Here is a 23,199-nt window from a genome sequence, read left to right on the forward strand (position 1 = left end):
AGGAGCTTAAGAATGAAATTAGGAGAGCCAGAAGGGGCCATGAGAAGACCTTGGCGGACAGGATTAAGGAAAACCCCAAGGTATTCTACAAGTATGTGAAGAGCAAGAGGATAAGACGTTAAGAGAATAGGATCGATCAAGTGTGACAGTAGAAAAGTGTGCATGGAACTGGAGGAGATAGCAGAGGAACTTAATGAATACTTTGCTTCAGTATTCACTATGGAAAAGGACCTTGGTGACTGCAGGGATGAATTGCAGCAGACTGAAAAGTATGCAGATCTTAAGGAAGAAGATGTGCTGCAGCATTTGGAAAGCATCAAGTTGGATAAGTCACCAGGACTTAGAAGATGCTAGAGTCCATTATTAAGGATGAAATAGTGGCATATCTAGATAGCAGTGATAGGATTGGGCCGAGCCAGCATGGATTTACCAAGGGTAAATCATGCTTGACTAATCTGTTGGAGTTTTTCGAGGATGTAACCAGGAAGTTAGACGGGGGAGATCCAGTGGATGTAGTGTACCTCGATTTTCAGAAGGCATTTGATAGGGTCCCACATAGAAGATTGGTGGGTAAAATCAAAGCTCAGGGCATCGGGGGGAAGGCATTGACATGGATAGAAAACTGGTTGGCAGATAGAAAGCAAAGAGTAGCGGTGAATGGGTGTTTCTCAGAATGGCAGGTGGTGACTAGTGGGGTGCCACAGGGCTCGGTATTGGGACCACAGCTGTTTACCATTTACGTTAACGATTTGGATGAAGGCATAGAAAATAACATCAGCAAATTTGCTGATGATACTAAGCTGGGTGGCAGTGTGACATGTGATGAGGATGTTAGGAGAATTCAGGGTGACTTGGATAGGCTGAGTGAGTGGGCAGATACTTGGCAGATGGCGTTTAATGTGAATAAGTGTGAAGTTATCCACTTTGGGAGTAAGAACAGGAAAGCAGATTATTATCTGAACGGTATAGAGTTGGGTAAGGGAGTAATACAAAGAAATCTCGGAGTCCTTGTTCATCAGTCACTGAAGGTGAATGAGCAAGTGCAGCAGGCAGTGAAGAAGGCTAATGGAATGTTGGCCTTTATTACAAAGGGAATTGAGTACAAGAGCAAGGAAATCCTCTTGCATTTGTACAGAGCCCTGGTGAGACCACACCTGGAGTATTGTGTACAGTTTTGGTCTCCAGGGTTAAGGAAGGACATCCTGGCTGTAGAGGAAGTGCAGCGTAGATTCACGAGGTTAATTCCTGGGATGTCTGGACTGTCTTACGCAGAGAGGTTAGAGAGACTGGGCTTGTACACGCTGGAATTAAGGAGATTGAGAGGGGATCTGATTGCAACATATAAGATTATTAAGGGATTGGACAAGATAGAGGCAGGAAATATGTTCCAGAGACTGGGAGAGTCCAGTACCAGAGGGCATGGTTTGAGAATAAGGGGTAGGTCATTTAGGACAGAGTTAAGGAAAAACTTCTTCTCCCAGAGAGTTGTGGGGGTCTGGAATGCACTGCCTCGGAAGGTAGTGGAGGCCAATTCTCTGGATGCTTTCAAGAAGGAGCTAGATAGGTATCTTATGGATAAGGGAATCAAGGGATATGGGGACAAGGCAGGAACTGGGTATTGATAGGAATTGATCAGCCATGATCTCAAAATGGCAGTGCAGGCTCGAAGGGCCAAATGGTCTACTTCTGCACCTATTGTCTATTGTCTATTGACTGGACGGGATGTACCGCAGGCTACTGTGGGAAGCGAGGGAGGAGATTGCTGAGCCTCTGATGATGATCTTTGTATCATCAATGGAGGCGGAAGAGGTTCCAGATGATTGGAGGGTTGCAGATGTTGTTCCATTATTCAAGAAAGGGAGTAGGGATAGTCCAGGAAATTATAGACCAGTGAGTCTTACTTCAGTGGTTGGTAAGTTGATGGAGAAGATCCTGAGAGGCAGGATTTATGAACATTTGAAAAGGCATAATATGATTAGGAATAGTCATCATGGCTTTGTCAAGGGCAGGTCATGCCTTACGAGCCTAATTTTTTGAGGATGTGACTAAACACATTGATGAAGGAAGAGCAGTGTAGTCGTGAATCTGTGGAATTCATTGCCACAGGCAGCTGCGGAGGCCAAGGCTTTATGTATATTTAAGGCAGAGTTTGATAGATTCTTGATAGGTCAAGGCATTATGGGATACAGGGAGAAGGCAAGGAGATTGGGGCTGAGAGGAAAATTGGATCAGCCATGATGAAATGACAGAGCAGACTCTTTGGGCCAAATGGCCTAATTCTGCTCCTGTATCATATGGTCTCATTTTGCATATTGTTTGCAAAATGGTAACCGTGAAACGCTCGCATGCAGCAGCTACAGTGTTTTCATTGCTGTACATAATTAATGGTTTAAGGAATTTGCACCATTGTAGATACGTTTAGACTTTAGAAAAGTTTAGAAAAGCCATCAAACTTTAGAAAAGTTTGCGATTAGTTTGTCCCATCCAAGATATTTGAACATTCAGAGGTGTTTCCCACTGTAGATATGCAATTCACAGGAAACATTGTCAACCCAAAGCATTGTCGTAAGCTCCGTCATTGTAATAATTGAAACTATATTGAATGGACTATTGATCTTAAGAGTATAAAAATGTAATATACGTTTGTGATTGTGATATTCTACCTCAAGGCTCTCCAGAAGATTGCCTGCTTATTTCAAAGAATAAAGACTTCCAATCACCAGCTGCAGTGATTTCAATCACTGTCACAACACTTGGCTTGCACTGCAGATTGTGATTTTGCATTTCTTTATCAGGGAATCACTTCTAAGCTGTGTTGATAATGGTCCACTCTTCCAATCGGCTGAAGGATTGAGACTCTGGCATCTCTCTAGTATCCTTCTTCTTACCTTATGACCCTTAGGCCTCACATTTCCACTTTTTCAATTTATTTACTCATTAGGATGAATACATAACAGTACTTACTGTTCACCTACTTGCAAAACCAGTACCTAATGTCCATTCCTAACTGTGCTTATACTGAGACAATTAAGAGTTAACTGCATTGATGTTCTGGAGTAACACAAAATACAAATCTTGTGAGGAAAGCAAAAGGACAGTTTTGAATGGGATGCATACTTTAAAATGATCCAGCAGTTTCATAGCTACTGTGACGGTGATGAGCTTTCAGATTTATTTAATCACTTGAGATTAAATTTGCCAGTTGCCAGGGTGGGATTAAAACTCAAGTTAGGGGACCAATGGCTTGGAACTCTGGCCGCAGATCCAGTGATTAAACTACTGCCATACTTGTATCAGTTACTGCTCCTCTTCCACCATCAATTGCTGTTTTCTGTTCATAAAATTATGCTGTGCACAGCACAGGATGAAAATACCTGTATGCTTGTTTATGGCAAATTATTGTGCCCCTACATTTTATGTTCATCCTAAGGTGACCAATGGCATATTCAGCTTCTATCCTAGCACTTGTGGTTCATGTTGTATCTCTGTGCAGTTGCTCTGATTGGAAAGCAACTAGTGTGCTCTGCCATAGTAATAGCAGGTAGCCTTTATCATCTAGAATCCAGCTCCTGGACAGTGCTAGTCACTGAAAATATCCAGCAATTCAGTCTCCCTGAGGATGGGAACAGAAGCATTCTCCACAAGGATATTCTCATGATCCCCCACAAGCTAAGCACTGAGAAAATGAAAACCTTTCCTGTTGAGCAGAGAGCTCAAACTAATTCTGATTCTGATTCTCTGTTGCTACATATTGGGAAACATGACAGAGCTCTGTTTCAGTTCCATGGTAAGACATTCTGGTGAAAAGTAAGAATTAATGTAGCCTTGACCTCTACAGCTATCTTTGGTAACCCGAGTTTGTGAATGTATTGCTTATCGGAAAGCTTAAGGTAAGATGTTTTGGAACAGCACATGGGAGATCTTTGTTTTTTGTTTTTTTCCTGCACTGAGTAGCCCTGACAATGTCGTCAGTAATACAGTGTGTCAGCAGCATCAGTAATGAGACATCCAAAGCATTAGTATAGCTCATATATGTCAAACTCAAGGCCCGCGGGCCAAATCCGGCCGGCAGTGGAATTATCTTTGGCCCGCGAGATAATATCTAATTATTATTAAAGCTGGCCCCAGTAATCGAAGCGCCTATGGCGTATGATATGGCTAATGCTGAGTTTATTCAGGTACCAGGTTTTCAGGGCTTTTAAGTGTTTATTCGGCAGTCTTCTTCATAAGAAACAGTATTTGTAAAGTGAAACACTTTGTAGTTATAGCAGAGACTGAGACACATGAGAGCAGGCTGAAAAAACGGAGGCAACGAAAGCTGCATTCGCACGCGTCCGACTGATCCGGCCTGCATGAAGCTGTATTTTGCTCAATCCGGCCCGTGACCTAAAATGAGTTTGACACCCCTGGTACTATAGCTGGTAATTCCTGGAGAAAACACCTACTGTTCCTTGAAGTAACTCTGTAACTTTGAAAGCTGTTTAAGAAGCCTGAGTCAAATGCAAAGCTATACAGCAAGAAAAGCAACAAACTCTCAGTATTCCTGGTTCTACTTAGACTGTGCTGCCCAGGAAATTGTGGATTTTTGAGTTGATGTGAACAATGGGCATGAAGTGAACAGTGCTGTCATTTGGTGTACATTGATACCTGCAAAAGGATAGGTTTGGTAATACAGATCACACATTGGAAATGTAGAATCCAATTTAATGACTACCCCAGTTTTATTGCCACTGTGATCTATTCCAGCTAAGACTGAATAGAGTTTACATTAATACCACCTATAAAAACAGATGCCATGTGATTCAACTTCTAGGCCCAAATATTGCAATCATAACTTTAGATTAGCAGCTCTTTCAGTTACCACTACACAGCATACTCTGAACTGAACTAAGAGTAAAATATTTCTTATGACTACATTACCATTAAACCTGAGAGCCAGACACGCTATGATTAGACTCGGTATACTGCAGTACAAGTTAACAAGCTACAAAATTCAACCTAAAAACTCAGATGGAAATGTTTCAAAATAGTAAGAAAAATACATTCTTTCAAATGGACATACAGGGTATCAAAAGCTATACAGTATCTTCTTCGGGTTCACCAACGTGGATTCCCTTGAGTAAGTGATGCTTTTAAAGCACACTCCAAGCCACCATTCCATTTCTGTGTGCTTGATACATTAGTTATGATGTCCATCAGCTCTTTCAGCAGTCTAATAGCATATTGGAGGGAAAGATTATTAAAATGAGCTTCATTTCTTTTCTGTCTTTGCATGTTAATGCTAAAAACTGACCTGCAGACTGACATTCACAATCAAACTCAATTATTACTTTCCATTCTGTTTTATAATGGAATAATGTGGAAGCTGTAATAATGAAAGTGGGTTATTTGTGAATAAAATTAGTCTTTATGGCTTGAAATTCTTTTTTCTAAATTCAGCAACACTGAGTGCATGCTAAAATTGTTTCTCGTTCCTTATAGCTATTATTGACTAATTAAAAAATAATGTCATGATTCAAATAATTGATCTCAATGACCCCAAACTTGTGTAAGGAAGCAAAAACAGCTCCCCTGTGCTTTCTAGTGCTTCTGTACTCTATAAGAAACTATGTATGGGCACCTTATGAGGACAAGACTGAGCAGAGGCAGAATAACTTTGTACTATTCCCTGGTATATATTAACATTGTACAAATTAAGTTTGGACTGTAGACTTCTGATCTTTTAGGGATTCATATTGTGCAATATAGTAATAATTTATCAAACTTTTAGTCATACAGCCATTGAGTTATACAGCCTTCAGACCAATTCATCCATACCAACCAAAATGCCATTTGCTTGTGCTTAACTCGCATCTCTCTGAACCTTTCCTATCCATGTACCTATCCAAACATCTCTTAAACATTGTAATTACACCAACATCTATAGCTTTCTCTGGCATCTCATTCTATATATCCACACTCTGTGTGGAAAAACTTTCCTCTCAGATCTCTTTTAAATCTTCCCATTCTCCTCTTAAAGCTATACTCTCCAATTTTAGACTCTCCCATACTGGGAATAAAGAGAACAAGGCAATTTACCTTATTTATGCCCTTCATGATTTTGAGCCTCAGCAAGGTCACCCCTCAAACTCCTTCACTCTAGGGAAAACAGGCCCAGCCAATCCATTATTCTCTCCTCATTATTCAAGCCCTCCAGTTATGGCAACTTTCTTGTGAATCTTTCCTGCATTGATTCTAGCTTAAACGCTCTTAGGAAAAGGAAATAAAAACTGTCTATTTAAAAAACTTTATTTCCTCATCAGAATTCAAACATTGATATTTAGAACTGTAACCACATTTGTCAGCACCAATTTATATGTGTTTTCAAGAACCTATTTTACCTAGTGACTCATTATCGCCATTCTGACTTGTGAACCCAGCAGTATTATACTCTGCATGCTTAAGTTATGTTACAAAACCTTATTACTGACAACAAAAATGTGGCACAACTCAAACGTAACAGTATTACTAACAACCGTGCTAAGAATAGACAAAAATAACAGCATAGCATTGTGACGCAAGTCTTCTACTTAAGTTTAACAAACCAGTGACAAAGCTGCAATTCACAACTGAGTCACCAAAAAAATAATAGTGTGAAAATGAATAAGAAGCTAAGGTGCTTACAATTAACATGGATATCAGAAGAGAATAGGAGATATTTAAAAAATATCACTCAACAGGAACTGACTTTCATTTTCGGGAAAATGGCGTAATACCTCTATCTGATGATCTTATGGTCTTATCACTACATGAAATAACTTTTTTTTTAATACAATGGACTGGTACAGTGTCATAAAGTACCACAGCACAGAAACATGCCCTTTGACCATTCCAGTCCATGTCAACCTGATCTTTTGCCTAGTCCCATCTACCTGAGCATGGACCACATCCCTCAAAACCCTTCTTATTCATGTATCTATCGAAACTTCTCTTAAATGTTACAACTGAATTGCTTTTACCACTTCCACTGGCAACATGTTCCACATTCGCACCACCCTCTGAGTGAACAAGTTTCCCCTCAGATTCCCCTTTCACCTAAACCTCTGACTTCTAATTCCATCTCACTCAAACCAAGGGGAAAAAGCCTGCAAGCATTCACCCTATCTATTCCTGTCATTACTGTAATCATTTTTATACAAAACACTAGCTTATCCTTCTTTTGTTAGTTTTGTTATCTTTGTTATCTTGCATTATCTTTCTTGAATAGAATTACATTTATGTAATTGAAATTTCCTCCCAAAATACCCATTTCTGTATGAAAATACAATTAAGAAATAAGAGCCAGAGGAGACTTACACACCTGTAAGCCTATACACTAATCAAAATCATGCATGATCCTGCATTCCACATTCCTATGTACCTAAATTCTCTATGTGCTTAAAAATCTATCAATCTCAGCCTTGAATAAATTCAACAAATGTGCAGATGCAACATTCCAAGTTTGAGATCTTTAACCATTTATACCCAAGCCATGATTTTAGAAAGCTATTTCCAAACAGCACACAAAGTTCCTCCCCAAGATCAGCCATGAAATCTGTTTTGTGCAGGAAAAGCAAATAGTAGATCGTGATTGATTTCAGCTACCTATGTATTTTTTCCTTGAAGTCATCATGCTTCTTCCTAGGTTTCCCACAATTATTCCGTCACGCATACGTACAATGTTTGAGGCTGCCTGCAGAAATGCTTCTTCTAAGACAACCCTGCATGGTAATCTTCTCTCATACCTACAGGTAGTCTCAGAGCACCTGCTTGAGACAAGTGGTAGGCATGTATGCATCAGTGTCCAATGGTTTGCAAAGGACCTTGCACACCATTGTAGAAGAGTAGTGGGTGAGCTGTGCATTATCAGTATTCATCTGTCCCAACACAAGTAAAACTCTTTTTTAAATATCAGGTGATGGGTTCTATATCTCAAATTTTGATAACTATGCTTTTTATTCTCTCAGATACAACAGACTTCTTTGGAACATAGCAGTTGGAAAAGACTTTCTATTAGACTCTCATGAGTCTTCATTCAACTTCCACACTATGTGAACTTGTGAAATAGCCATTCTTCTAATGTAAACAGCAAGAAAAGTTTATTTGATAAACCTTGTATTTATGGTTTTTTTTCCTTACATCTTATGTCATCCACTATTTGAAATGTATTTACAAATTGTTTGATGTCAAACACCTGCACGTGGTTGCTATGTATTAAAAACAATGGATTAATATGCCCAAAGGCAAGGGATAGAAGCTTCAGAATCATTTCAGTCTACTTCATAGATAAAGACATGGTCTGGCTACAATTGCTGCATTTTAAAGATTGATCAGATGGAACAGCTCAGAAAACAGAAGACTCGCATGTGTCAACATGAATTTGAAGGATGCACCTTCAGATATTAATCCAACACTGAAAGTTGTAAAAGAAATAGAATTGGTTGGTGCTATTTGACCAGAATTCAGAACACTATCCAAAAGAAAATGACATTATTTTCTTTCTACAAAAAAAAGACTTTGAGAGTAATTGTCCTGCTGAATGTAGCAGTCCATTTCTCATATGGGTCTCTCTTTGTTCAACTGCACTAATCTGTCAGTGAATTATGTATACCATTTAAATGGCCCACATTTTAATATATTGCAGGGAGGACTTCCGGTAAGATGGCGATTGTTTAGCTGCTCCGAACTTTTGTTCCGTTACTGTCGCTACCTTTGCACTAAATGTCTCCATTTTTTAAACCTTAGTTAGGAATTATTTCGGTATCTCTTACTTGCCTGTGAATATATCTAACTTACAATGTCTAGCAAGAGTTCTAAATCTGGGAGAAAAGAAGCGATGACCCCGTCGGACGAGACTATAGTGGCGCTTGGAAGGCTCCGAGACGAAATTTTAAAGGAATTTAAAACCGCTGGGGACTTCCGCAAGAGTTCTAAACCCGGGGGAAAAGAAGCGATGACCCCGTCGGAAGAGACGTTGGTTGCGCTTGGAAAGCTCCAAGATGAAATCTTAAAGGAATTTAAAACTGCTGTCAAACAGTTAGAAGACAAACTGGATCGGATCAACGATAAAGTGGACAAACATGCTGAACATTTATCTCGCATCGATTCGACTTCTGAAGATTTAGAAAGTCGTGTTCGATACTTGGAGACACTCTGTTCCAACTTAGAGGAAAAATCTAACAAACTTCTTTCCAAAATGGTGGATCTCGAAAATCGTAGCAGACGCTGTAACATCAGAATTCTGGGATTACCAGAGGCGACTGAAAAGGGATCAACCGTGAAGTTTTTCGCCGAGTTTCTCTGTGAGTTATTCGGGAAAGATTTGCTTCCGAAGCCGCCCGAGCTCGAACGGGCACACAGAGTTTACGTTCCCCCCGGAATTCTGGGCTCCCGCCCGCGACCAGTAATCTTGTGTTTCCATCAATATCAGGTAAAACACAGTCTGATCGTAGAGGCAGGGGGTCGCTTCCCTTCAAGGATACAACCATTCGCTTTGTGGAAGATTTTGCACCCCAGACCTCAAAGATGCGCGCTGAGTTTAAAGGCGCAATGAAAGTGCTTTTTGATCGTGGTTTCAAACCTTCCCTTCATAACCCTGCTGATCTATGAATCAAGCTTAATACCGGGAAATATAAGTGGTTCAAATCAGCGAAGGAAGCTGAAGCGTTTGTGGCAAGTCTTCCGGCTATCCAGCAATCTTCGGAATCTGATCGGACCTCATAAAATGGTGGATAAGTACTCCTCATAGTAAAATTACTTTCTCTGGACTCGGAATTCACTTGAATCACTCGGACATTATTCATTGAAACTTTAAGGGCCATTGACAATCTCTCCCGGGATTTGGTGTGTGTGTAATCTATTTTTATTCTTGTATAACTTTACCTACAGAATTCTGCAACTAATTCTAACTTGTTTTGGAGGTTCGAAGTCTTTAGTGAAGGCCTCCCTGTTTGTCGGTTCACAGTTCAACTGCTGATTTATTTTTCCTTTGTTTTAAATATTTATTTATTTTATCTTTTTCTTTTCTTCACCCCTTTTTTCTAATCTCTGAATTTTTTTCTCCCTTCTCTGTAAATGGTTGATAAATACTCGTCTTGAATTTAATATATTGCAGGGACTCCTTAAACTTATTAGGCAGAATTCACCCAGACTGTTAAGGGCTAAGTTTGCCATGTATATTACATGTTAAGTTGTACGTTATTATGTTTTGGGGGTGGGTTTTTCTGATATATATACGACATCACCATTTGTTTGTGAGTAAATAAGTAATTACACTTGTGTCGATTTTTGTTGACAGTCCTACATTGGTGATTTCGGTGCAACTCCAGACGATTCTGGAGTGATTTCACTTTACAATCATGACGGCAAATGCCGTTGCTCTCAAGCGCCCTGAATTCTGGCAGGAATATGTCACTATTTGGTTCACTCAGGCAGAGGCCCAGTTCATAGTGTGGAGAATCTCACAAGATGACATGCAATATTACTATGTCGTCGCAGCATTGGACAGCTCTACGGCAACCAGGGTAATGAGCGTCCTACAGACACACTCTCGCCCACCCAGAAGTTGACAGGTACGAGACTCTTAAGCAACTTCTTCTAGAGACTTTTGAACTTTTCGAGTCTGAGCGTGCCTGTTAGCTCCTCTCACTGCCTGCCTTGGGCGACTCCACGCCGTTGGAATTGATGGACCACATGTTGTCCCTCCTTGGTAGACATCAGTCATGTTTCATCTTCAGAGAGCTTTTCTGCAACAACTACCAGGTGAGGTACGGTCAGCTCTTGCTGGTTCTCTCCTCAGACACCTCCAGGCTCTAGTGCTTTCCGTCACCAAGACGGCCTGCACAACATGCGGCTGGATGACTTCAGCGCCTCACTGCCACCTGACCATGAGACTATCGCTGCAGCTCAACGACGGTCTCCTCCCAGTGTTTCTACCATGTGAGGTTTGGGCCGAGCTGAGAAGTGCCGCGCACTCTGCAGGTTCAAGGAGTCGGGAAACGGAATGGCTGATGCCCATTAGCTGCTATGTGTTTTGGCAGGTCAGGCAGTTTGCTGTTCTTTATAGACTCTGTTTCCAGGTGCCGTTTCCTCTGTGACACAGGTGCTCAGGTGAGCGTCCTGCCCGCGTCTAAATTGGACATGCGAACTGGGAAATGGACCATCTCTCGAGGCTGCAAACGACAGCTGGCACACCCCCTCCCAGCCACACCGATCGCTTTCAGACGGACGCGTCGGATTACGCGCTCTGTGCAGTGCATGAGGAGTTGGTCAACGGCATTTGGCAGCCTCTCATCTTTTTTTAAGCTGTCAGTTCACCTCTTTGAGGACAAGCAGAATACATTTGACCATGAGCTTCTCACCCTGTACTTGGCAATGCAGTATTTTCGTTTTCTCCTAGAGGGCCGTCCATTTACGACTTTTGTAGATCATAAGCCCCTAATATTCACCATGGCAAAGGTCTCTGAACCTTGGTCTGTTTGACAGCAGTGCCATCTTTCTTTTATTTCAGAGCTCACCAGCATGTTGCAGGGAAGTGTAACCTTGTGGCTGACTGCCTTTCCTAGTCCTTCACTGGTGCTGTCCATTTGAGTGTGGGTGCACTACGCTCCGACGGCAGCAGATCAGATGCTGCATTTGGCAGACAGAGGGTTGAAATTGTTGGACGTTGCTTTCGGTGACAGTGATGCTGCACTACTGTGTGATGTGCCAACAGGCAACCCAAGCCATTGTACCAGTGAGCCAGCGGCCAGCCAGGCTAGAAGGCATCGCAGAAACTAACTGGTGACAGAAGAGTTTGTGTGGTATGGGCTTAAGAAGGACGTCAGGAACTGGGCCAGGGCTTGTTTGCCACGTCAACGCACGAAAGTGCATCAACATGCCAAGCTCCTTCGGCTCCTTTCACAGTCCCTGAGTGGCATTTCGACCACATGAATGTGGATTTGGTTGGCCTATTGCCCCCGTCCCACGGGTTTACTCACGTCCTCACCATTGTCAATAGCACCACATGCTGTCATTCATTTCAGCCATGGAGGTGGCACGAGCATTCATTGGCTCGTGAATCACGAAGTTTGGTGTCCCATCGGATATCTTTTCAAACCGAAGGACACAGTTTACGTACGAGTTTTGGTGCACAGTTGCACATGATCTGGCAGTCAGACTGCACCAGACCACAGCTTATCACCCTCGGGCCAACAGTTTGTGTGAGTAGTGCCATCGTTTAATGTAAGCTGCTCTCTGTGCATGCCTCAGTGACTGTTGTTGGGTGGACAGGCTCCGTGGATCATGCTGGGCCTGAGGACAGCCCCTAAGGCGGACCTTCAGAACTCTTCTGTGGAACTCATCTTTGGGCAACCCTTGTGGATACCGGGAGTTTCTCCCAACATCCACGGTCCCATGGTCCGCTTCACAGCAGTGGTCAGCTATTATGGACAACACCAAAACCTGCGCTATGTTGCCCACAATGCAGTATGGCCTGCGTTGGTCACACCTGTGCTAGGTCTGCGGGAGGCAAAATATGTGTTTGTGCATCATGATGGAGATCTGGGTCCCCTGCAGTCACCTCATAATGGCCCGTTCCATGTGTTGGAAGCCGGGATAAGTTTTTTTCACAATGAAATTTGGAGGTATCCTGGATAGTACTTCTGTGGATCATCTCAAACCTACCCATTTGGACCTGGACTCTCCAGTGGAAGTGGCATAGCTCCCATGGAGGGGTCGGACACCCACCTCCAGACCTTCGGACGTTGACTGCTCTTCTTTCTCGGCATCTGCCTGTGAAGGCAGGAGTAGGTTTGGCCGAGTTTTGCGGGGCACTGCACGTTTGACTTTGTCTGCTAGGATGAATTCTGGGGATCAAGGGGCTCCGTGTGTAGGGACTCCTTAATTTCATTAGGCAAAATTCACCCAGACTGTTAAGGGTTAAATTTGCCATGTAAATTATATGTTACGCTGTATGTTTTGGGGGTGGGATTTTTTCTGATACATATACAACATCGTCATTTGTTTGTGAGTAAATAAAGTGTATGTTAGAAGTATCTACACTCATGTCAATTTTTATCAACACTCCTACAATCTACTAATCTCAAGTTCAAGTTTATTGTCATCTGACTGTACATATATACAATCAAACCAAACAATGCTCTTCCGGACCACAGTGCATCTACAAAACAAATCACACACAGCACATGAACCAAAATATTACCATATCTACATTAACAAAATATAATTCAAAATACATGTAGTTCAAAGCACAGGTAAACAGTAAACAGAATAATAAAACAGCTCGCTGTCCTAGTGATGAGACCTTGGTGGTGGCAGGGTATAATTAGTCTCACATCCTGAGGGAAGAAGCCGTTACACAGTCTGGCAGTCCTAGTCCTGATGGTCCTCTCACAAAATGCTGGTGGAACGCAGCAGGCCAGGCAGCATCTATAGGAAGAAGTACCATCGACGTTTCGGGTCGAGACCCTTTGTCAGGACTAACGGAAAAAAGAGATCGTAAGAGATTTGAAAGTCGGAGGGGGAGGGGGAGATCCGAAATGATAAGTGAAGACAGGAGGGGGAGGGATGAAGCTAAGAGCTGGGAAGTTGATTGGCAAAAGGGATACAAGGCTGGAGAAGGAGGAGTATCATAGGACGGAAGGCCTTGGAAGAAAGAAAGGGGGAGGGGAGCACCAGAGGAAGATGGAGAACAGGCAAGGAGTTATTGTGAGAGGGAAAGAGAGAAAAAAAAGGAAGAAGAAAAAAATATATACTGTGTCCAGTGCTCCTGGTGTGGCCTTCTATATATTGGTAAAAGGGGCTTCCCTTCCTCCACCATCAACCGCATCTCTTCCATTTCACACACATCTGCTCTCACCTCATCCTCCCGCCATCCCACTAGGGATAAGGTTCCTCTTGTCCTCATTTACCATCCCACCAGCCTCCGGATCCAACATATAATTCTCTGTAACTTGCGCCATCTCCAACCACCAAGCACATCTTTCCCTCCTCCCTACTTTCTGCTTTCCACAGGGATTGCTCCCTACATGACTCCCTTGTCCATTTGTTCCCCACCCCCCCCCCCCCAGCCATTCCCACCAATCTCCCTCCTGGCACTTATCCTTGTAAGTGTTACACCTGCCCTTACACTTCCTCCCTCACCACCAGTCAGGGCCCCAGACAGTCCTTCCAGGTGAGGCAACACTTCACCTGTGAGTTGGCTGGTGTGATATACTGTGTCTGGTGCTCCCGGTGTGGCCTTCTATATATTGGTGAGACCCGACACAAACTGAGAGACCATTTTGCTGAACACCTATGCTCTGCCCGCCAGAGAAAGCAAGATCTCCCAGTGGCCACACATTTTAATTCCACATCCCATTCCCATTCTGATATGTCTATCCATGGCCTCCTCTACTGTCAAGATGAAGCTACACTCAGGTTGGAGGAACACCACCTTATATTCCATCTGGATAGCCTCCAACCTAATGACATGAACATTGATTTCTCTGACTTCTGTTAATGCCCGTCCTCCCCTTCTTATCCCATCCCTATCTATCTATTTATCATATATAATTTTTTTGTTTCTTGTTCCTTTTTTCTCTCTGTTTCCATCTCACAATAACTCCTTACCTGTTCTCCATCTTCCTCAGGTGCTCCCCTCCCCCTTTCTTTCTTCCAAGGCCTTCTGTCCCATGATGCTTCCCCTTCTCCAGCCTTGTATCCCTTTTGCCAAACATCTTCACAGCTCTTAGCTTCATCCCTCCCACTCCTGTCTTCTCCTATTGTTTCGGACCTCCCCCTCCCCCTTTCAAGTCTCTTACTATCTCTTTTTTCCGTTAGTCCTGACAAAAGGTCTCAACCCAAATCATCGACTGTACTTCTTCCTATAGATGCTGCCTGGCCTGCTGAGTTCCACCAGTATTTTGTGTGTTTTGCTTAAATTTCAAGCATCTGCAGATTTCCTCATGATGCTTCTCTACTTCCTTTCAGGTGGCAGTGAGTCAAAGAGATCGTGGGATGCTCAACAATGCTTTAGGCTCTTCGACTGCAACACTCCCAGTAAATAGGGGGGAGGGAGACACTGGAAATCTTATCGATGGTTTTTATAATCTACAATAAATTACCAAGCTAATACAAGACAAAAGTGGAACCGGTAACACTTTTACCATAAATAACCTGTGTTTAAGTGCATTAAACCACTTATTGAACAAAATTAGAAGAAAGGCTTAGCTTTCAGAATGCATGGTCCATATGAAAAAGGGCAGGAGAACAAAATAGGTAGATTAATCTTTCAGGAAATTGATGTTATAAATATGTAAAAGCATGAAACTATATCAGCAATTTCACATACCCTCATTCCCAACAGGGAAGTTCTATGTACAGGATAGGTGAAAAATAATGTTATTGCTTTATAACCACAGTTCTCTGATGTGTAGACTGCAATGATAGCTCTTCCCTGGGAATGCAAAATCCCCTATGGCATTAAGCAAAGATATGTATCTCTTCTGCCAAATGGTGCACAAAAAGATAAATTACACTGATTTGGAGATCTGCTTGCTCAAAGAACATCATATGAATTGATTAGCATTAATTGCAAGCAAGTATTATATTACTATGTGCATTGATATATGGCAGCAAAGACAAGATAAAGTCAGGGTACCTTGTGATGAGTAACCCATACTCCTGTATTCTCAAACCTCTCTCGCACCCAGGCTAATTTTAGTAAAATCAAGAAACAAGACTTGCCTGCAAAGATGCAGCCACAACAATAAAAAATAAAATTGTTGTATTTCTTCCTGCCTTCCTTAATAGATACAACAGCAACACCTAAGACACACAAAATATATCACCCTCCAAATCACTCACATATAGCCACCAAGACAAAATCTTGAAATACCCCAGACTAAATTACACCACTGCTCCACAGACTGCAGGGTGATAAGGAACAAAACCCTACCTTTTCATGGCAATTTTGTGTGGGTTATACAAGGCCACACACCCAAGATGGACTGATTTTTTTTTACAGAAAGCACTCTAAAGAGACGTATGCAAAGAATATCCATACCTGTGCTTCAAATAAGTTCTTGCTGTAAAGGTTTCTGTCACACCGCACAGCCTCATAAAGATTCTGTTGCTGTTTTAGTTTACTTTCAGCCTCTGAAATTTTCTTCTTGAAGTCAAAATTCTGCATCTCAAGAACTTTAATATCTTCCATATACTGAAGCACCTGCAGATAAAATAACAACAGACATTCAGGAACCCACAATTTGACTTACTATACAATACTCAGCAATTTTTAAAATAAAAATTATACCAGTTCTATGAAAATTCAAGTTTGGAAAGCACATTGTCAGCATTGAGTAACTAATTTCACAAATACAAATATTACTTTATTTTTTAAAAAGTGCCAATTTTCTTCCAACATTTTGAACTTAGTTCAGTCATCAGGCACTTTTGTTATATCCAAAGTGCCTTTAAGGAGACTGATGCTTCTATTTCCCATACCTGTCGTCTTTACAAGTGAGCATGGCTAATAGCCCACAGCCAAAAGAACTGAGTTAATGTAAATTTTGCTTTATGGACAATTAAGTACTGAGACTGATCAAGCACATCCAACAGCTTGAAGAAAAAAATCAATCTATTCACCCCGGGATTTTCTATTCCAAGAGATGAATGTTTTTTTTAAATTAACTATTTCATATCTAAAATGGTTTTATTTTCTCCTTTAAATGTTATGATTAAGAATAAAGCTGTTCTGTAAAGCACTTTTCATTAAAAATCAAATGGTTACAGCCAAGTCAATAATTACCAAAGCCAGGTAACAATTATAGATCACAAGTAGATAAGTTAACTAATGTTTTAATCTTTTCACCCCATACTATCACCAGCCTAGGCAATTCACTTAGGAGTTGCAGATGGGCATGCACATCAATCACAAAGTCACTGATAGGTGTATAAAAAGAAATCAGATGGGCTTATCACACTCAGCACTACTAAATAACTTCTGAATTAAAGAGTGCATGGTGTTTTCAAGAGAGAAAATGTTACCCTCTGAATCACAGAACTATTCCAAAAGACCATAAGACACAAGTGTAGAATTTGGCCATTTGGCCCATCGAGTCTTTTCCATCATTTCATTATTCCTGATCTATTTCCCCCTTAACCCCATTCGCCTGCCTTCTCCCCATAACCTTTCATGCCCTGATTAATTATGAACCTATCAATCTCTGCCTTAAATGCGCCCTGTGACCTGGCCTACACAGCTGCCTGTAGCAACGTTCCAGATTCACCACTCTTTTCATAAAGAAATTCCTCCTCAACTCTGTTCTAAATTCTCCAAGAGGACTATAACCTTGTTGTAGGAAACACAAAGTACACTGCAGATGCTGTGGTCAAATCATTGGATGCTGCCTAACCTGCTGAGTTCATCCAGCCTTTTTGAACCTTGCTGTAGGGTTTGGAGGCTTGCATTTCTCAATGATCCGAAGAACTACGTTGGCTGGAATTAAGGCCTTGTGCTTTGACAGTTGTCGGGTCACCCATGCCAAACAGGTCAAAGGGTAGAGGCCAGACTAAGAGTGGTCCACTGCTCCTTCAGATTCAGGAGCTCAGATCAGGGCTAACACCCCTAACCGTCAAAAGAAATTGTTACAGAAACAGAAATGAAGAATCCTTTTATGTCTGTGTGCAACAGTATTCCTGAGTCTCCCCCTGGGAATTGCATGACTGACAGTAGTGAAAACTGAGAGAAAGCTCTGGCACGATGAAGGAAGCCCTGAACGCCACCAAGACAAAGACTAAAATCTCTTTTTGGAATTTATGAACAATGTACAACACTGGCAAGCAAGCACAAATGCATTGTTACAACCTACATATACTGGGCGTCAGTGAAAGCAGATGGACAGGATCTGGAAGACTAAAGGCATCAACTGGTGAAACGGTTTTATACTTAGGAAGGGAAGATGGTCATCATCATGATAGTGTAGTTGTCATTTTGAAGAAAGGCATTGTGAAGTGCTAGCTGGCGTGGAAGCCAATTAACAGTAGGCTAAAGAAAGTCATGCTGAAAAGGAAGCAAGTTAACAAGACTGGAATTCAGTGATATGCTCCAACTAATGATAGTGAAGAAAAGGACATCTTCTATATGCAGATACAATCAGAGGCAGAGTTAACACCAATCATCATCATGGGAGATCTGAACACCAAAGTGCGAAATAACAAATCACACTTCATTAGGGTCATGGACCTGCATGGATGTGGAAGGATGAATAACAATGGTGAAAGACTGGTGGAATTCTACACCAAGAACAATCTGGTCATGGCGGGGGGACCCTCTTTCCACAAACTGATATGGTGTTCACCCAATGGATGCGACAAGAACCAGATTGAATACTTAGTGATCCAGGATACGTGGAGACAATCCTTGCAGTATGTAAAGATGATGAGAGGAGCAGATAAAGGAAATGATCACCACCTTGTTGTAGCGGTGGTGAAACTCAGGCTGAGAAGCACTGGGACCAGAACATGAGTACAAAGACGTTTTGATGTTGAGAAGCTCAAGGACATCAGTGTGAAATCTGCCTTTACCATTCAGCTTAAGATCAAATTCTAGGTCTTCAAGACCTTGATGAGGATGTGTCAGTAGACAGGATCAACATTATGTGGAAATTGACTGCTTCAGTCTTCAAGGAGTGTAGTGAGGCTTGTCTAGGATACAGAGCTGGAAAGAATAACAAAGAATGGATGCAGCAGGACACGTGTGCAGCCTTAGAAGAAACACAGAAAAATAAGATGAAAGTGTTAGATGTAAAATCTACACAAATTAAGGTGAAACTTCAACCAGCATACACTGAAGCTAACAAGAAAGTGAAGAGACTTGTAAGACAGGATAAGAGAGTCTACACAGAAGATCTTGCAAAAGAGGCCAAAGCAACAGCAATAGCTGAGGTGATCTGGGAAATATATATAAGATTTCAAAATTGGTATGCAGTAAGTTCCCGTCCAGATCCAGTGGTCCTGTGAGAGATTATAACAGTATACTTTTGACAAAGAGCAAGAAGCACATGGGTGGAGTGCTTCAGCGAATTACAGAATAGACTACCACAAAGTGAAGAACATGACACACAAGAGGCAGCAGACAACGTCGATGTCAACGCAGATCCACCCAAGAAAGAAGAGACTGTTGCTCTGATTAAATCATTAAAGAACAGCAAAGCTTCAGGACATGGCAATTTGAATGCTGAACTGTTCAAAGCTGAACCAGAAGTTGCAGCAGCCATTTTGCAACCACTGTCTATTATAATCTGGGGACAGGGACAAGTACCCAAGGACTGGACAAGGGGAGTTATTGTTAGGATCCCCAAGAAAGGAGCGCTAAGTGATTCCTACATCTGGTGTGGCATCACACTTTTGTCAGTGCCCAGCAAGATTCTTGCCAAAATCATTGTTCAACAGATTACAGATGCTGTTGATGTGTGCTCAAGGAAAAGGAAAGCTGGCTTCAGGAGGAATGGAGTCTGTGTTGACCAGATCTTCACACTGCGTAATACCATAGAACAGAGTGACAGAGACAACTGTATATGAATTTTGTGAACTTTGAAAAGGTTTTTGATAGCATCCACAGGGAGAGCATCTGGTGAATTCTCAGATCATATGGGATCCCTTCTAAAATTGTCCAGCTTATCCAGCTTTCTATGCTAATTTCACTTGCACATTTGGAGACTACAATTTCAGCTTTGAAGTCAGGACAGGAGTCAGGCAAGGATGTGTGATGTGGATGATATTATTTAACCTGGTAATTGACTGGGTTATGAGGAAAACAATGAAAGAAAAGCCAAGAAGCATTAGGTGGACTCTATTCTCTACTTCAGAAGACCCTGGCCTTACGATGATCTTGTATTACTATCACGTACAAGAGAAAACTCAGCACCTGTATACCTTTGGTGGATAGGTTGGACTCGGAGTCAACCAGAGAAAGACTGAGACCATGACCCTCAATGTAGAGTCTCCTCCACCCATCAAAGCATATGGTATCAACTAACCCAGCACTGGCAGACTCACCTACTTGGGCAGCCTTAATTGGCAGGATGGTGAGACCAAAGAAAAAATCCAGTGCAGACTCAGCAAAGCTAGAAATATCTTCAGATCAATGAGCAACATATGGGGATCAACCAAATACAGCGTCTACACTAAGATGAAGCTGTACCAGAGTTATGTGCTGTCTGAACGCTTGTACGAGTCAGAATGCTGGTGAATGACAAAGAGCACCTTGTCAAGCTGTCATCATTCCACACCATGAGCCTCTGTATTTTCTGGCCAAGAAAGAACTCCAACCACACCCTACTCCTTTGGGTCATCAAAATGACATGGCCACAATCATCATAAGGAAACAATGGAGATGAATTGGGCATGTGATGAAAAGAGAGGACAACTCCATCATCAAAGACAGCACTCCATTTGTTCCCCAAAGGGCACAGAAAATGTGGTAGACCAAAGATAACTTGGTGCCATATCGTAGAGGCAGAAACAAAGACCCCAAACCACACCTGGGACACAAAAAAGATGGCCAAGGACAGACAGAGATGGAGAACCTTCATTGCTGCCCTAAACGCCAGCAACGTAACAAGTAGTAACTACTCTCTTCTAAATGGACATCCCTCTATTTTGAGGCTGTGTCCTCTGGTCCTAGACTCCCCCACCAAAGGAAACATCCTCTTCACATCTATTTTTCTAGACCTTCAATATGTGATAGCATTCAAAGAGATCCTCCCTCATTCTTCTAAATTCCAGCGAGTACAGGCCCAGAGCTTTCAATCGCTGCTCTGTGTTGCTTTGGATTTCCACCATCTGCAGATTTTCTCATGCATTTGATAACCCTTTCATTCCCAGAATCATTCTTGTCAAGCTCCTGTGAACCCTCTCCAATTTCAGCACATCTTAAATAAGGTGCCCAAATCTGCTCACAATATTCCAAATGAGGCCTCACCAGTGCCTTATGCAGAATTACATCTTTGCTTTTATACTCTATTCCTCTTAAAATGAATGCCAACATTGCATTCACATTCCTCACTATTGATTCAACATGCAAATTAACCTTTAGGCAATCCTGCACAAGGACTCCCTTTGCACCTCAGATTTTTAGATGTTCTGCCCATTTAGAGAATAGTCTATGCTTTATTCCTTCTATACCAAAGTGCATGACCATACACTCCCTGACACTGTAGTCCATCTGCCACCACTTTGCCCAAAGTGCATGACCATACACTCCCTGACACTGTATTCCATCTGCCACCACTTTGCCCATTCTCCCAATCTGCAGCCTCTCTGCTTCCTCAACAATACCTGCCCCTTCGCCTATCTTCGTATTGTCTGCAAAGCTCACTTCAAAACCATCAACTTCATCATCCAAATCATTGACATACAATGCTAAAAGAAGTGGTCCCAACAAAGACCCCTGTGGAACACCACGCATCACCAGCTGCCAATCCAAAATGGATGCCTTTATTCCTCCTCTTTATCTCCTACCAATCAGCCAATGTTCTATGTAATACCCTGTGCTCTCATCTTGTTTAATGGCCTCATGTGTGGCACCTTGGCAAAGGCCTGCTGAAAACCCAACTACACAAAATCCACTGATTTTCCTTGGTCTATTATGTTTGTTAATTCTTCAAAGAATTCCAAGAAATTGTCAGACAAGGTTTTCCCTTAAGGAAACTATACTAACTTTGGCCAATTTTGTTATGTGCCCTCAAGTACCCTGAAATGACATCCTTAACAATTGACTCCAACTTGCTTCCGCAGTGAAGATTGATGCAAAATAGTTATTTAGTTTAAATGCCATTTCCTTGTTCTCCATCTCTCCAACATCATTTTCCAGCAGTCTAATATCTACTCTTCCCTCTCTTTTACTCTAATCTGAAAAAATATTTGGTATAATTTTTCATATTATTGGCTAGTTTACTTCCATATTTCATTCCACCCCCCCCCCCTGTGCTTTTTAGTCACCTTCTGGTGGATCTTAAAAAATTCCCAATCCTCTAACCTCTGACTAATTCTTGTTCTATTATATACCCACACTTTTGCTTTTAATGTTGGCTTTGACTTCTCTTGTGGGCCACAGTTACTTCATCCTGCCTTTAGAATACTTCCTCCTCTTTGAGATCTATCCAACATGTTCCTAATTGCTCCTAGAAACTCCAGCCTTTGCTGCTCTGCTGTCATCTCAACTAGTGTCCCCTTCCAATCAACTTTGGCCAGCTCCTCTCTCACGCCTCTGTAACTCCCTTTATTTCTCTGTAATACTGATACATCTGACTTAACTTCTCCCTCTTAGATTACAGCATAAATTCTATCATATTACAAACACTGTTGCCTCTGGGTTCCAGTACTTTGAGCTCCCTGATCATATCTGGTTCATTACACAACATCCAATCCTGAATTGTTGATCACTTACTGGGCCCAATCACAACTGCTCCAAAAAGCCAACTCAGAGGCATTCCACAAATTCTCTATCTTGTGATCCAGCATCAACTTGATTTTCCCAATCTACTGGCATATTGAAATCCCCCATGACTAATATATCATTGCCCTTTTGTCATGCTTTTTTTAAATCTCCCACTGTAAATCACAGGCCTGTAAATAACTCCTATCAGGGTCTTCTTATCCTTGCTGTTTCTTAACACTACCCACAAGGATTCTACATATTCGGATTCTATGTCACCTCTTTCTAAAGATTCGATTTAGTATTTTTTAAAACTAGCAGAGCCATTCCTCCTCCTCCTCCTCTTCTGTCAGCCTGCCTGTCTTTTCGATAGATTGTGTATTCACCACGTCACCACTGTCAGTACCACCAATAACTAGCTGTTTTATAAATATAGCATTTCTAGTTTTCTAATAGAGGGCCAATATTCTGTTTTAGCAGGTGTTAACATAAAAAGATAAAACTTGTATCTTCTTTATGACAGTGCCAGGACAGAAGGGAAATATGAGGTAGTCATGGAGAAAACATGTACCAATTGAAAATAAATTAAACATTTACAGCTTTACAATATAATAAAGCTGACCATTTTTGTGAAACTAAAGTTTCAACAGAAAATTAGTATTTTTCTTTCTAGTATTCAGTTATGAACATTATTAACCAGCCGCTGAAAGCAAGACCACACATAAAGAATCTCAGATATTTTAGTATATTCATTAAAAAAT

General features: G+C 41.7%; 1 protein-coding gene across 1 annotated transcript in view; it reads right to left on the bottom strand.

The window, feature by feature from the left end:
• cfap58 (cilia and flagella associated protein 58) overlaps positions 1-23,199 on the bottom strand; it is a 272,272-nt gene that overhangs the window by 178,695 nt on the left and 70,378 nt on the right. Inside the window, exon 10 of the mRNA XM_073026872.1 lies at positions 16,064-16,225. Within this exon, the coding sequence (XP_072882973.1) occupies positions 16,064-16,225 (162 nt within the window). The remainder of the gene's footprint in view (positions 1-16,063; positions 16,226-23,199) is intronic.

The sequence above is a fragment of the Hemitrygon akajei genome, chromosome 23 (assembly GCF_048418815.1).
Source record: "Hemitrygon akajei chromosome 23, sHemAka1.3, whole genome shotgun sequence".
In the NCBI taxonomy this organism is placed as follows: Eukaryota; Metazoa; Chordata; class Chondrichthyes; order Myliobatiformes; family Dasyatidae; genus Hemitrygon; species Hemitrygon akajei.